Source organism: Megascapheus bottae, chromosome 16, assembly GCF_031878675.1.
Source record: "Megascapheus bottae isolate mThoBot1 chromosome 16, mThoBot2.hap1, whole genome shotgun sequence".
NCBI lineage: Eukaryota > Metazoa > Chordata > Mammalia > Rodentia > Geomyidae > Megascapheus > Megascapheus bottae.
The window spans coordinates 1,279,645-1,293,408 of record NC_143524.1 but is presented as its reverse complement, the minus strand read 5'-3'; the positions used below and the strand labels follow the sequence as shown (position 1 = coordinate 1,293,408).

Sequence of the window (13,764 nt, the reverse complement as noted above, 5' to 3'; positions counted from 1 at the left end):
GGGGAGGCTGACATCCAAGGACCAAGGCCGGAAAGCCCGGGAGACTCTCCTCCACTAGCCACCTCCCCAGACAACAAATTGGAAGAGCTGTGGCTGCAGTCCTAGAGCGCCAGCCTGGGCACCTCCAGCCCGGTTAAGGCCCAGGACCAGAAAAAGCCAACCCAAAGGAGTGCATGGGTCCCTACCCACAGGGTGAGGGTCCCGTCCTCCAGGGTGAGGGTCCCCGTCCCCCAGGTCCCCGTCCTCCCTGGTGAGGGTCCCCGTCCCCCAGGTCCCCGTCCTCCAGGGTCCCCGTCCCCCAGGGTCCCCGTCCCCCAGGTCCCCGTCCCCCAGGGTCCCCGTCCCCCAGGTCCCCGTCCTCCAGGGTCCCCGTCCCCCAGGTCCCCGTCCCCCAGGTCCCCGTCCCCCAGGTCCCCGTCCTCCAGGGTCCCCGTCCCCCAGGGTCCCCGTCCTCCTTGGTGAGGGTCCCCGTCCCCCAGGTCCCCGTCCTCCAGGGTCCCCGTCCCCCAGGTCCCCGTCCTCCCTGGTGAGGGTCCCCGTCCCCCAGGTCCCCGTCCCCCAGGGTCCCCGTCCCCCAGGTCCCCGTCCCCCAGGGTCCCCGTCCCCCAGGTCCCCGTCCTCCCTGGTGAGGGTCCCCGTCCCCCAGGTCCCCGTCCCCCAGGGTCCCCGTCCCCCAGGTCCCCGTCCCCCAGGGTCCCCGTCCCCCAGGTCCCCGTCCTCCCTGGTGAGGGTCCCCGTCCCCCAGGTCCCCGTCCCCCAGGGTCCCCGTCCCCCAGGTCCCCGTCCTCCAGGGTCCCCGTCCCCCAGGTCCCCGTCCTCCCTGGTGAGGGTCCCCGTCCTCCAGGGTCCCCGTCCCCCAGGTCCCCGTCCTCCCTGGTGAGGGTCCCTGGGGGGGGGCGGTCCCTCCTGGGCAGGCCGGCGCCCGGGCACGGGGTGGCTCCGGAGGGCGCCCCCTCCCCGAGGGCGCTGCGGGGATCCGCGGAGGGCGGCGGCCCGGCGGGCGCGGGGATGCGAACGGCCCGGGCAGGGCGGCCGGGCGGGGTCGCGGGCCGGGTCCCTCGGGCAGCCGGGTCCCCGTTCCGGAGCCGGGGGGGCGGACCCGGGAGGCGACGTCCCCGCCCCAACCGCGCGAGGACGTGCGCGCGCCAGAGACGTGCGCGTCCCCGGCGATGTGCGCGCCCCAGCGCCGAGCCCGGCGTCGGCAGCGGCGGCGCGGAGCGGCTGGGCCCGGGTCGCCCCGCCCCGCCCCCCACGTGACTCACCCCGCCCCGCCCCGCGCCACGTGACCGCCGGGGCAAACAGGCCGTCAGCTGACCCGGCCCGGCTGCGCGGTCCTCCCGGCTATAAGCGCGCGACCTCTGGCGCCGCGCTCCGTCCCGGCCCGGCCGCCGCCGCCATGCAGACCCCCGGCTTCGCGCTGCTGGCCCTCGGCCTGCTGGCCGCGACCTCCTCGGCGCTCGTCAGGTGAGGACCCGGGCCCCGGGAGCAGGGGCCGGGGGCGGCCGGGCGCAGGGGGCCGCTGTGGCCGGGCTCAGGGGGCCGGGGGCGGCTGGGCGCAGGGCCCGGGGCTGCCTGGCGCAGGGGCCCGGGGGCCGCCGGGGCGGTCGGGGGCGTGTGCTTGGGCCCTCTGTGGCCCCCTGAGCCCGGCAAGGCCTTCCCACTGGGACTCCATAGTCACAGTGCTCCGGGTAGGGGACCAGAGGCCCTGGGAGCAGGAGGAGGTATGGCACTGCTCGTCCATGCCGGGGCCGGGGCCCAGACCCCCTGAGTCCCTGTGCTCCATGACCTGTGTCAGGTGGAGGTGAGAGGCTTTTTCCAGTGGCTGAGGCCCCAGGCCTGTGGGAATTGAGGGCCGGGGGCTGGGTGGGTCTGAGCCCTGCCCAGACCAGGCTGGGGGCGGGCAGCCTCAATGGGAGCTTTGTAGGAACTGCCACAGGCGCCACCCTGCCCTCAGGCCACCCTTAGGTGGTGGGGTGGGGGTGGGGAAGCAGCAGGCCCCTGGGGGCGGTCGGCAGACCCCCTAGCCCCTGTCACCTGACCTGGGTCTGTGGTCAGTTCAGGTACTCTTCCCTGATTCCTGAGCTTTTCCTGGATCCCTGAACTTTCATCCTTCTCTCCAGCCCAAAGCCTGGCCCAGGCTCTTAAGCAAGAATCCTGTTTTCCTGGAACATGCCTATGGCCTGCCAGGAAAAGCCAGCTTTGACCTTGAACTTAAGTTTCTTCTGATTGATCACAAGCTCTGGACAGCTCTCCCGGGAACACCTCGCAAGCCCAAATGAGAGGGGAGGCCGGGGCAGCCATTCCACACCTGTCAGTAGGTGGTGGAGCTCCTGACCTCACAAAACCACCCAGAGCGCCTGCATCCATCTCCAGTACCCTCCTGCAAGCCAGGGCCTCTCCAGGGTGCTCTGAACAGGTCCTAGGGCGCACACAGAGGACACGGACACTTCTGGTACCTCAGAGGTGGTCCTTGAGCTCATGGGCTTGCCAGTGGTGGTGCACATAGGTGCCTGTGGCCTGGGTCACTACTCAGATCTTGAGAGAAGGCAGACCACTGTCCCTGCCAGTCTGGGGTGGGGGCCATTTTGGTGTGGGGTCCAGATGCAGTGAGATGCCTTGGATTCACCTAGGGTCACAGGTGCCCACCAGCACGTAAACAGACCACCGTCCTGGAGACCAGAGCAGGCATACTGGAAGGGCTGGAGGCCAGTGGGGCTTTGCGGGGAGGTCTGAGTGATGAGGGGTGATTGGTGGCCTTTGGCTTGGATGGAAGTGCCAGGTGGAGGGGACTGTGCGTGAGCTTGGGCTCAGCAGCCTGGAGGGTTGAAGGGTTTCCACTGTGCTGACTCGGGGGGCCAGGCTTGGGGTGCGGGTGTGGGCCATGCGCAGATTGAACCCCCCATCCTCCCGGCATCAAGGTGAATATGCCCTGTACTCTGGCGGGGGGAGCTGTCTTGTAGCACTTGGGGCGTCCTGGGGTAGGAGGTTGGGAGAGCAGGGGTCTGACAGGCCCCTGCCTCGTCTTCACAGAATCCCCCTGCAAAAGTTCACCTCCATCCGCCGGACCATGACGGAAGCCGGAGGCCCCGTGGAGGACCTGATCTCTTCAGGTCCCATCACCAAGTACTCGCTGCCGTTACCCGGGCAGGCCAGGGAAACCAAGGGCCCCGTTCCTGAGATTCTCAAGAACTACATGGATGTGAGTGTGGGTGGGGCGCCCTTCTCCCTGGTTTCTAGCCCTAGCCAAGTGGTGCACCTGTCCAGTGGGCGGGGCTTCCAGGTTCATCTCTGCTCAGCACCTCCCCTTCCTGGCAGCCATCTTGCTCCTGCCAGGCTGTGCTGACCTCCGGCACTGGCACTGTGACCCCATGCCCAGATATCCGGGCGTCTTCTGGTTTTGGTGTGTTCTTGGGTGTGGACTCAGGCCTCGGGTTTGATAAGCTGTGAGTCTACAGGCCAGGCCACACCCGTCGTCAGCCTTTGTGTTGATGCTTTTGGCTGTTGGTTAAAATGGAATCTTCTGCTTTCTTTGTTTCTTCTATTATTTTTTTTCTTTTTCTTTAACTCAGGGCCTGGATGGTGTCTCCCAGCTTTTTACTCAAGGCTAGCTCTTTTCTGCAGCTCTACTTGCAGCTCGTAGAGATGAGTCTGACAGAGCTTCCTCCAGACCCAGCCTTCTAAGTGGTGGGTGGTGGGCGTGGGCCGCCCCACCTGCTTTCCTGAGTGCTCACACTTTGTGCTCCAGTCTGCTGTGGTTCTCCAGAGCAGTGGAGATCACTCAGCTCCCCGTGTGTCTTTGAACCCAGCCACTAGTTTAAAGCTGAGTGATTCCCAGGACTGCCCAGGAGGCTTTGGAGGGCCTTAGATTGTGAACTCTGCTTCTCAGGCCTGCCTGAGCACAGTGGGCTGGAGCCTCTGTCTTCTGCCTGTCCTGGGGGAGGCCTAGGGTGGCATTTCTGCCTGGTCCTGAGCCCTTGCTGCTCTCGGGCTAGTGACAGCACTGTAGCTGCCTAGACGAGCTGCTCCTCTCTGCCTGCCCCAGGCAGGAGGCCTGGCTCTGGGCAGGGGTGGGGGAAACAGTGCCCTCTGGCCTGCTTGGCCCCAACCCCCTGCCTTGTGACAGGAAGCTTGAGGCTCAGGCATGTGACTGGCTGGGGGACAAGGGGGCCACCTTGGGCTGGACTGGTCAGTTCCTGGTCCATCAGAGCGCACAAGTGTGCATGTGTTGCACCCACAGGCACACGCACAGTTGCTGAGTCATCTCACTCCCCCTCCCTTGCCCATCCACTTCTCGTGTGTCAGGAGTTCTAGCTGTGATGCTTTCTGGAAGCAAGTGGTGGAGACAGTTGGGGTGGCGGCCAGTGTCCCATGGAGATCAGTGTCCCAGGCTCCCGGGTCCCCTTCGGCCTCTCCCCCGAGGACAAGACTTGTCCTCTGCAGGACGTGACCCTTCCCATGCTTTGAGGCCCTGGGCAGTGGTGGTGCATCTGCGGCCGAGCCTGAGTCAGGGCTGTTGGCCTTCCCTCGTTTGGCCTCAGGATCTCTCCAAGCTCAGCTGAGGCCTCCAGAATCAGAGCCTGAGCCTGGTTCTGGGACCTCAACAGCCGGGGGGTCTCCAGGCCCGCCTGCCTCTCTCTAGCCTCACCATTGGCCTCTCCACCCCAGCTCCCACCACACACCAGGTGGCCAGGACGTGGCCACCCCTGCGGGTGGGAGGGCCCCGGGTCTTCTCCCTTCCAGCCTAGGCATTCGGGCCTGGTCCCTGGATAGCCAGGAGCCCCGCTCTGGACCCTTCCCCTCACCTGACCTCACCACTCCAGGCCCAGTACTACGGAGAGATCGGCATTGGAACCCCGCCGCAGTGCTTCACTGTCGTGTTTGACACCGGCTCCTCCAATCTGTGGGTCCCCTCCGTCCACTGCCACTTGCTGGACTTCGCCTGCTGTGAGTGGTTGCCGCCTGTGCATGCCCCAGCCCCTCTCCCAGGCACCCTCTGGAGTATCGGGCTCTGCACTGCCTCATCCGTGCCCTCAGCCCCCTCAGGACCCCTCAGACCCTCTCAGGCCCCCTCAGTTCCCCTCAGAACCCCTCAAGATCCCTCAGGACACCCTCAGACCCTTCAGGACTCCCTCAGTTCCCCTCACCCCCTCAGGACCCAATCAGACCCTCTCAGCCCCCATCAGGACCCCTTTAGTTCCCCTCAGACCCCTTAGGACCGTCTCAAAACCCCTTCAGGATCCTCTCAGACCCCCTCAGGACCGCAGGAACTGGCAGGGAGATGGGGGCTTGGTGGGGGCTCCCCATTGCCCCCGCTGGGGAGCTGGGCATGTCGGGTCCAGCCTTCCTGGATAGGCCTTGGGTGGCTCTGGCACGGGGAGGGGCGGGGCGTCGACAGCCTCCTGGGCAAGCCCATGCTCATGGTCCCCTCCCTCAGGCGCCCTGTTTCCTGATGCATCCATTCATGTCGCTTGGGCACCATGCTGGCCAAGCATGGAGCAAGCTGGGGGACTGGGCCACTTATGGCACCCGGAGCTCGGGGGTGGCTCCAGGTCGACACAGACAGATGTCGGCCTTGCAGTCATTTGGGGAGGCCCAGGGCCTACTGCGGGGGCAGAGGCGGTGGCACTGACACCCCGCCCCGCCCACACAGGGCTCCACCACAAGTACAACAGCGCCAAGTCCAGCACCTACGTGAAGAACGGCACAACCTTCGACATCCACTACGGCTCGGGCAGCCTCTCGGGGTACCTGAGCCAGGACACCGTGTCGGTGAGTGCCCGGGGCCTCTCCTGGGGCGCTTATGCGGGGGAGGAGAGGGCACGGTGACCCTGGCCTGAGCCCAGCTCTCCGGGAGGGCTGCTGGCTATGGGCAGAAGTGGCCTAGCCTGTGGCCTGCTAGGAAGACATCGCTTGAGCAAAACCCTGGGGCGGGTGCAGCCTCTGCAGGTGGTAAGGGTGGAGGAAGGATGGCAGGTCTCCCAGCACCTGGCCTGGGGTCTCTGCAGGGTAGCCCAGGTCAAGCCTGGGGCAGGAGGGGTCCCCAGAGCTGGCTGAGGGGTGCAGTGTGGCCTTGGAGAGACACAGGGTGGGAAGCACCGAGGCTCCTTAGGCGCATGGAGCCATTTGCATGTGTGGACCTTGAGGTGCCCACCTCCCCTCCCAGGCTGGGACGGACTGCCCTGTGCTCCACTCACTGGCCCTGGAGCCAGCCAGCACCCTTCTCATCTGGTTCTTGTCCCAGCGCTGCCACAATGAGGCCTTGGGGCTCCGTCTCCCCATGCCGGCTGGGGTCCCTCTGCGAGCAGGATGCAGAGCAGGATGTGGTCCAACCAGCGCCCTCTCATCTTGCTCTAGCCTCTTATCTCCGCAGCCACAGCTCAGGTTGGGGGGTGGCGGGTGACCAGGCCCCGCCCCTATGTCCTCACATCCTAGGGTGGGGACAAAATTGGCATGAGAAGAGAGGCTGAAAGCAGAATCTGCTTGTTTGTACTCCCTCCCACCCTCCTCTGAAACAAAGTCATAGCAAAGGCAGTGGTGGTCTTTACTGGACATACAACTTGTAGGTGGGGACAGGAGGGGAAAATGAGGAGAGAGCGAGGAAAGAGGTGACACTATCCAAAAAGTGGTGTGCTTAGTACCTGACTTATGTAACTAGTCTTTCTATACAGCACTTTTATAGTAGCAGCTTTGAAAACTATTTAATAAAAGTATCGTCCTCCCAGCTCCCCCAACAGAGGTGCCACCCATGCACGCTGCCTGCAGCGGGCACACGTTTACTTTCTCTGCTGGTCCTGAGCTGCGATGTCACTGAGCTGGGTGGGGACAGGTGTCAGGGCGTGGCCAGGCCTGGCCTGCCGACCTGGGCCCTGCCAACGGTCTGGCCCGCAGGTGCCCTGCAAGTCGTCCGCCCCCAATGGCATCCAAGTGGAGAAGCAGATCTTTGGCGAAGCAGTCAGCCAGCCTGGCATCACCTTCATCGCGGCCAAGTTCGATGGCATCCTGGGCATGGCCTATCCCCACATCTCCGTCAATAACGTGCTGCCCGTCTTCGACAACCTGATGGAGCAGAAGCTGGTTGACAAGAACATCTTCTCCTTCTACCTGAACAGGTGAGCGTGGGGTGCTCAGGGCCCGGTGTGCGGGAGGGCTGGGCTCCTTCCTGCAGGCCGAGGGGTCAGGGCTACAGCTCAGGGCACGGGTGGCCAGGGCCCTGACTTCCCAGCGATGGTCACACCTCTGGGTTTCCAGTGCTCCCTGAGCCCGACAATGGCAGATGGGCCTGGCTCTGGCCTGAGAGCCCCAGTCTACTAGGATGTGGGGGAAGAAGCTTCTGGAGATGCCTAGGGTGGGGAGGGGACATCCGGATTCCTGGTGGACCCAGATCCCAGGTCCCCTGGGGTCTCCCTGGGGCCTAGGAAAGCCACTGCAGCACAGGTGCCCCAGCCCTTGTGTGCAGGACCTCAAGCCTTAGTCCTCAGCCCGGGGTACAGATGCTGGCTGGTGGTGAGGCCAGGACCACCTCCCTCCATGCTGACAGCCCTCCTCCCGGCAAAGCTTCACCTGACCCCTGACCCTGGGCAGCTCTGGCAGAAGGCTGGCTCCCACCCTTGCAGACCTTCCTCTACCCCTTCCCAGCCAGTGCAGGGACGCCGCGGTATGGCAGCTCCTCTTCCAGGCAGGGCCCAGGCGAGCCCCGGGGTGTGACTGCGTGAAGCAAGCTGGGTGAAGGGCCGTGGCTACCCGACAGGCTTGCTGGGCCAAGCGGGAGGGAGGCAGGAGCAGCGGGCACCGTCCTGTGGCAACACCTTGAGTTTCAGAAGCGGTGACAGAAGGCCACGGCTGTGGCAGGGTTTTGCCGCAGGGGAGGACAGCGCCAGGCCCAGGGTTTCCGGGGGTGGACACCCCAGAAGGAGGTGCCATACACGAGTGGGGGCATGGGCAGCGGGAGCTCGGGGAGAACTCTCTCCAGGACTCGCCAGTGTGCCTCCCGCCTTCACACCGCGTAGAGCCAAGTGGCTCTTCCCACTCTCCCAAGCGCTGGGGCTACAGGAGACCAGAAGGGAGGGGCGGTGGACATGCCGCAGGAGCATGTACCAAGGGCCCTGGGCGGCTGAGCCGGCTCGGCTTCTCCGGGCTGCGCCTTGCCCCCCCCCCACACCAGGAGCAGTCTCTCTTCCTTGGGCTCTTGGTACTTGCTCCCTGTCTCCCTTGACCTTGGTCTTGACACTTTCTTGTGGCCTTGTGTTGCTCTGTCTTGACCTTGGCCATCTGTGGCTGAGTCTGTGGCTCTAGACAGACCCTGAGGTCCTGAGTGGGACATTGCAGTTCCTCTGCAGCAAAGCCCTTCCCGCTGGGCCGCCCACGCCTGACCTGGCTCCCAGGTCTTCCTGCTGGCACGGCGTGCAGCCCTTTCCCATGCCGGGGTGGGGGCCCTGAGGTGTGCTTCCCTTGCTTTCAGGAACCCCAGCGGGCAGCCTGGAGGGGAGCTGATGCTCGGGGGCACCGACTCCAAGTACTACCAGGGAGACCTGTCCTACCTGAACGTCACCCGCAAGGCCTACTGGCAGGTGCACATGGACCAGTGAGTTGGGGCCTCCGCGGGTGGGAGCGCCACACCGAGGACCGCCTCTCCCTGGGGACGCCTGCGGCCCGGCCCGCCACAGCCCGGCCCGCTGACCGCACACGCCCTGGTGCCCTTGTAGGTTGTCTGTGGGCCAGGAGCTGACCTTGTGCAAGGGGGGCTGCGAGGCCATTGTGGACACAGGCACTTCCCTCCTGGTGGGCCCGGTGGAGGAGGTGAAGGAGCTGCAGAAGGCCATTGGCGCGGTGCCGCTGATCCAGGGCGAGGTGAGCTGGCCCGGGCCCTGCGGGCGGGCAGGCGGGCGGGGAAGGCCAGGGCGGGGCCTGGGGCCACATCACAGCCCGTCCTTCCTTCTCCCTGCAGTACATCGTCCCCTGTGAGAAGGTGTCCAGCCTGCCCTCCGTCACCCTGAAGCTCGGGGGCAAAGAGTATGTGCTGTCCGCAGAGGACTATATTCTCAAGGTGAGCAGCGTGGCCAGGGGGCCGTCGGTCTGGGCGCGGGCGCAGGGCCCCAGGTGAACGCCCTCCGTGCCCTGCAGGTGTCCCAGGCTGGGAAGAGCATCTGCCTGAGTGGCTTCATGGGCATGGACATCCCACCGCCCAGCGGGCCGCTCTGGATCCTGGGGGACGTCTTCATCGGCAGCTACTACACCGTGTTCGATCGCGATAACAACAGGGTGGGCTTCGCCAAGGCCGCCAGGCTGTAGCTGGAAGGACCGGAGTCCACAGGAGGGGCTGGTCAGGCCCTGTCCAGCGCCCCCCCCCCCCCCACTCACACAGCACACACACTCGATGCCTGCTGCCCCACCCAGGGAGGCAGGGCTGAGCTGGTCTCCTTGTCCTGTTCTGTGGTTTGCTCCCCTGGGCCTAGGACATGCAGCCCATCCACCTATCTGTCTGTCTGTCTGTCTGTCTGTCTATACAGGGCAGAGACCAGTCCAACACTGTGTCCATTTCACCACCTTAGAAGGCTCGGCCTAAGTGTGGGTTCCTGGGTTTAAGCACCCCCTGGCCCCCAGCCTTGCCCGGGCCCTAGCATCCCCCCTGCCCGGTGGTGGCAGTCCTTAGGAGCCTGCCCTGCCCAAGGCCTCCCTGCCAGGATGGGGCAGAGGCCTGGGCCCTGCCCCACCCCCCTCACCCCACCCATCCAGGGCTCTGGCCCCTGAGAAAGGAGAGGAGCAAGGGGACAAAGCTAGCCTGTGGTGCCCCTGGCTCCCACCCTCCACCCAGAGGGCCTGCTGTGGCCTGTGGTATGGGCTGGGGGCTGGGAGTGGGGACCCAGCTGGCTCTCTGCGGCTCTCGGGCAAATACAGTTGTTCAGGCCTCTGTCTGTGTCCACGTGCTTTGTACTTGGGGGCAGTGGCTCTGGGCGAGGCCCCAGGGAAGGTGCTGGTGAGCTGGGGTGGGCGGGGGGGATGGCCCAGAAACTGACCTGCTGCCTCCCCTCGTGGCTGGTGAGAGCTGGCTGCTTCTGAGATGCAAGTGGTGACCAGCAGATGTGGCCTGGCATGGCTTTGGTGGCCTGGAGGTACCATTTCCAGGGAGGTGGTAGTCCTATTCCCCACCACACTTTTCCAGAGAAAGCTCTGCCCTGGGAGGAGACATGGCCCCCCGTGGGGAAGAGAAGGCATCTGTGTGGCCCAGGTGGTCCAGGCAGCCTGCCCTCTGGGCCCTCTGTGCCAGGACCCCACAAGCATCCACAAACCAGCCCTGGAGCCCCACCTTGGGTCACCGGGTTCGGGGGTCAGAGACGAGTTGTAGATTCTGGTTTGATGGGAGCTCTGGGATGGCCTTGTATGTCAAGGAGGGAGAGATGAGGGTGCCAGCCAGAGGGCTTTGGGAATCAGGTAGGAGTGTGTGGGCTGGGTTCCCTCTAGGTCAGGAGCCCCACCCAGCAGGTGCAGGAGAGGGCAGGAGAGGGCGCCTTTGCCCTCTCCTGATGGCTGAGTGGGGTCTGCTCACGAGTCCTTCCTTGGGTAGCAGACACAGCCCAGCCCCAGCAGGCAGCATCTCTGGAGAATGTTCTCAGAGCTGTGGGGGGGGGAGGGGAAGGGGTGAACATGCCCAGTGTGCTGTGCCCCTGAAACCCCAGTAGGGCTGGGCAGAGCTCTGCAGGGTTTCTGGGGAGACCAGGTCATCAAAGGCACACATGCCGGAAGCCAGCAGCTCCTCCTCCCCCACAGGCCCGTGGCTGCTCCTCCCAGCCTGCTCCTCCCCAGCCGGCTTGGCCTGTCGTGCCTGCCTGGCACTGCTGGGCCACCCTGGGCTGCCCTGGGAGGGTGGCCCGCCCACGGGGGTCCTGGGGCGGGGCTCTAGGATGTGGGAGGAAGCAGGACCCTCCTCACTTGGGAGCTGTGTGGCTCCCTCTGGAAGACACCGCCACCCGAGGCCAGCCCTTCCCCCCTCAGAGGCCTGAGGCCTCAGCGCCCAGCACTGGTGCACAGGAAGAGGGCCCTGGTTTCACTCCTGCCTGAGGGCACAGGGCTGGCCTCCCTGGCTGTCCCCAGACCTTCCTAGACAGCAGGGAGGGGCTTGCGAGTGTGCCTTTAGCCCCGAGAGGCACAGGACAGCCCCTAGAAGACAGCTGTGGCGTGCAGCCCCGGGTAGGCTGGCATGGTGTTCAGCCAGGCCCACACCTTGGCAGATCAAGAGCGAGGGGTCCAAGAGACTATCCATGGAGTGGGCAGAGCTTGGCTACCTGGTAGGGCTCAGCCAGCCACCCCATTCTGTGGGAGTAGACTGAGGCCAGCCCACGGGGCTGTGGCCAGCTCTGCCAGGAAGAGACCAGCTAGTCCCCCCCGCCCCGATGGCCAGGGGTCTTACCAACATTTAAGATGTGTGAAGCATCATGGGTAATGCTGTGCCAAGGTTCCCTGGGGCACAGGAGGTGCAGGCTGGGGAGGGGGGCTGGCCTTGGGCAGGGGGTGGGGCTTTCCCAGAGGGTTCGGGGCTCAGCACACAGAGGTCCTAGGAGAGAAAGGGTTCCAAGGACTGGGGAAGGGTTCAGGCAGAGGGTGGGTCAGGAAGAAAGGGGAGAGGGAGGGCAGTGATGAGACAGGCGAACAGAGGGTCAGGGGAGAATGGGAGGAAGAATGGCAGCTTAGTAGCACAGGATCTCGGAGAGAGATTAGAAATGGAGGCACACATCAGCCAGGCTTCTGGGGGCTGCCGAGCAGGGGTGGAGCCACTGTGGAAGATGCCTGTGGCAGGGTGGACCCCGAGAGATGCAGGCCCCCTTCCCTGTGACTAGGAAAGCAGCTGGGAGCCAGTGGCCAAGCCAGTGGAAGTGCAGGTAGAGGGGCAAGCTTGGGGGACAGGCTGGTGTAGGAGGGACGTCCTCAGGGGACTGGCCCAGTGGGCACTGGTGATGTCAGGCTGGTGCCCACACCCAGCTCCTAGGAGGCAGGCTGAGGCCTCCATGAGGGACCAGAGGCCAGGGAGCACAACGCCAGTCAAGGGCCAAGGGTCACATGCTGGGCCAGGCCCTGTGAGGCCACAGACTGGGACTGACTCCTGTGAACAAGATGGGTGCAAGGGGCTGGGATTGGTGGTGCAGACGTGGAAAGGGAGCCAGACAGGAGCCACAGAGCTGGGCTCACAGAGGGGTCTGGAGAGACCAGCCTGAGCTTGGGGCTCAGGAGAGGGGCCAGGGCCTCCGGGGCTGAGGCCTGCAGAGCTGGGACAATGACCAGCATGTGGCAAGACACCCCATCTTGCTGTGACGGGAGTGTGGGGGTTCCAGGGAGCCACTGAGGCTGACCCCAAAGACTTGGACTATCCGGGACAGGAGCCCAGATGGGGGCGGGGCGGGGCGGGGCATGGTGAAGGGGCCTTGTGAAGGGGAGGGGCGTGGTGAGGGGGAGTGGGCAGGGGACGTAGCCTCTGAAGTGCCCTTCCTGAGCAGGGCACCGAAGGGGCGGGGGTGAGCCTCAGGCTCAGAGCGGTGGGACCCCAGGGAAGGGGCTCTGCGGGCACAGGCGCTGGGGACGGAGGAGGGAGCAGGTGAGGAGGACTCGCAGGCCCTTGGGCACCAGAGCCCTAGGAAAGGGCCGGGTGGGGTGGCCGGGGCAGGAGCTCCGGGGGTCCCATGGGGCGTCCACGCCTCCTGCGGGCCCCACCCTGGGCGGAGGAGGCAGAGGTGTCCGCCCCGCCACCGCGGGTCGCCGTGAGTCAGGCTCTGGCTGCGGCCGGGGCCTGGCGCTGCGGAGCGGGCGGGCGGTGGCGGGGGAGGCGGCAGCGCGGAGCCCCGAGCGCTCCCCGCCCCCAAGCTTGGGCCGCTGGGACGCGGATCCGCGGGCAGACCGGCCGGGACGCAGGAAGGACGAAGGGCGCACACCGAGGCGCAGGGGTCCCAGGCGCAGGAGTCCTCAGCAGGTGAGGACGCGCCGTCAGGGCCGGGTGGGCAGGCGGCTGGGCAGGCGGCTGCGGCAGAGCCCGGCGGGGACAGCGGCGCGGGGCGCAGAGCCTCGGCCCCGGCTGCCCGCTGCAGGCGCTGCTGTGCCCTTGTGCGTCTGGGGCTCGGGTGGGGGGCGTGGTGCGCGGCGCGGGGCGCGCACAGGGGTCCCCGGTTCCGCGATGGTGCATTTGGAGCCGGTGCCCGCACCAGCTCCAGTGTCACTGTGTGTGTCCACAGGCGGGCCGGTGGCAGTTGTTTACCTGGGGTGGCGCGGGGTGCTGGCGCTGGCGCTGGGGAGTCTGTGTGCGTCTGTGCGCAGGTGTCTGGGAACCGTCTGCCAGTTAGTGGCCAGGGCCCTGCACTGGGGGTGTGGGTGCCCAGGGGGCGCCCCTGCTGGCATCAGGGTGTAAGCCAGCGTGTGGGTGGGCGTGTTTGTTTAGGGGTGCCATTGTGTGCGCGTTGGTGGGTGACTGTGCGCAGATGGCCAAGTAATGAAAAGCCGTATCTGTCACCAAGGCTGCTGTGAAGGGCTCTGGCACCAGCATGGCCCAGGGTGGGGGAGGCAGCTGGCCGCCTGGCAGGGGTTTCCGGCTCTGTGGGCTGTTTATGAGGCTGGCAGGGGAGGTGCTGTGGGGTACTGGGGGGGCGCTGCCAGTCTCTGCTTCTCACTCTCACTCCCTTCAGGCCCAGGGCCCGGCCAGCGCCCAGCCCCGCTGGGAGTCCCGGCCTGCACCACGGACGGCGCCCAGGACGCCCGGGGGCCCCTGGACGGGGCCTTCTGGGTTCC

The 13,764-nt window shown here is 65.9% G+C and overlaps 1 protein-coding gene across 1 annotated transcript; it reads left to right on the top strand.

Moving 5' to 3' along the window:
• Positions 1-1,290: 1,290 nt before the first annotated feature.
• Positions 1,291-9,347, top strand: Ctsd (cathepsin D). The gene is made up of 9 exons (XM_090347150.1): positions 1,291-1,464; positions 3,031-3,199; positions 4,821-4,944; positions 5,651-5,769; positions 6,889-7,109; positions 8,459-8,581; positions 8,703-8,847; positions 8,945-9,043; positions 9,121-9,347. Exons 1-9 carry the CDS (start codon positions 1,397-1,399, stop codon positions 9,286-9,288), a joined length of 1,236 nt encoding a protein of 411 aa, XP_090203276.1. The 5' UTR covers positions 1,291-1,396; the 3' UTR covers positions 9,289-9,347.
• The last annotated feature ends 4,417 nt before the right edge of the window (positions 9,348-13,764 follow it).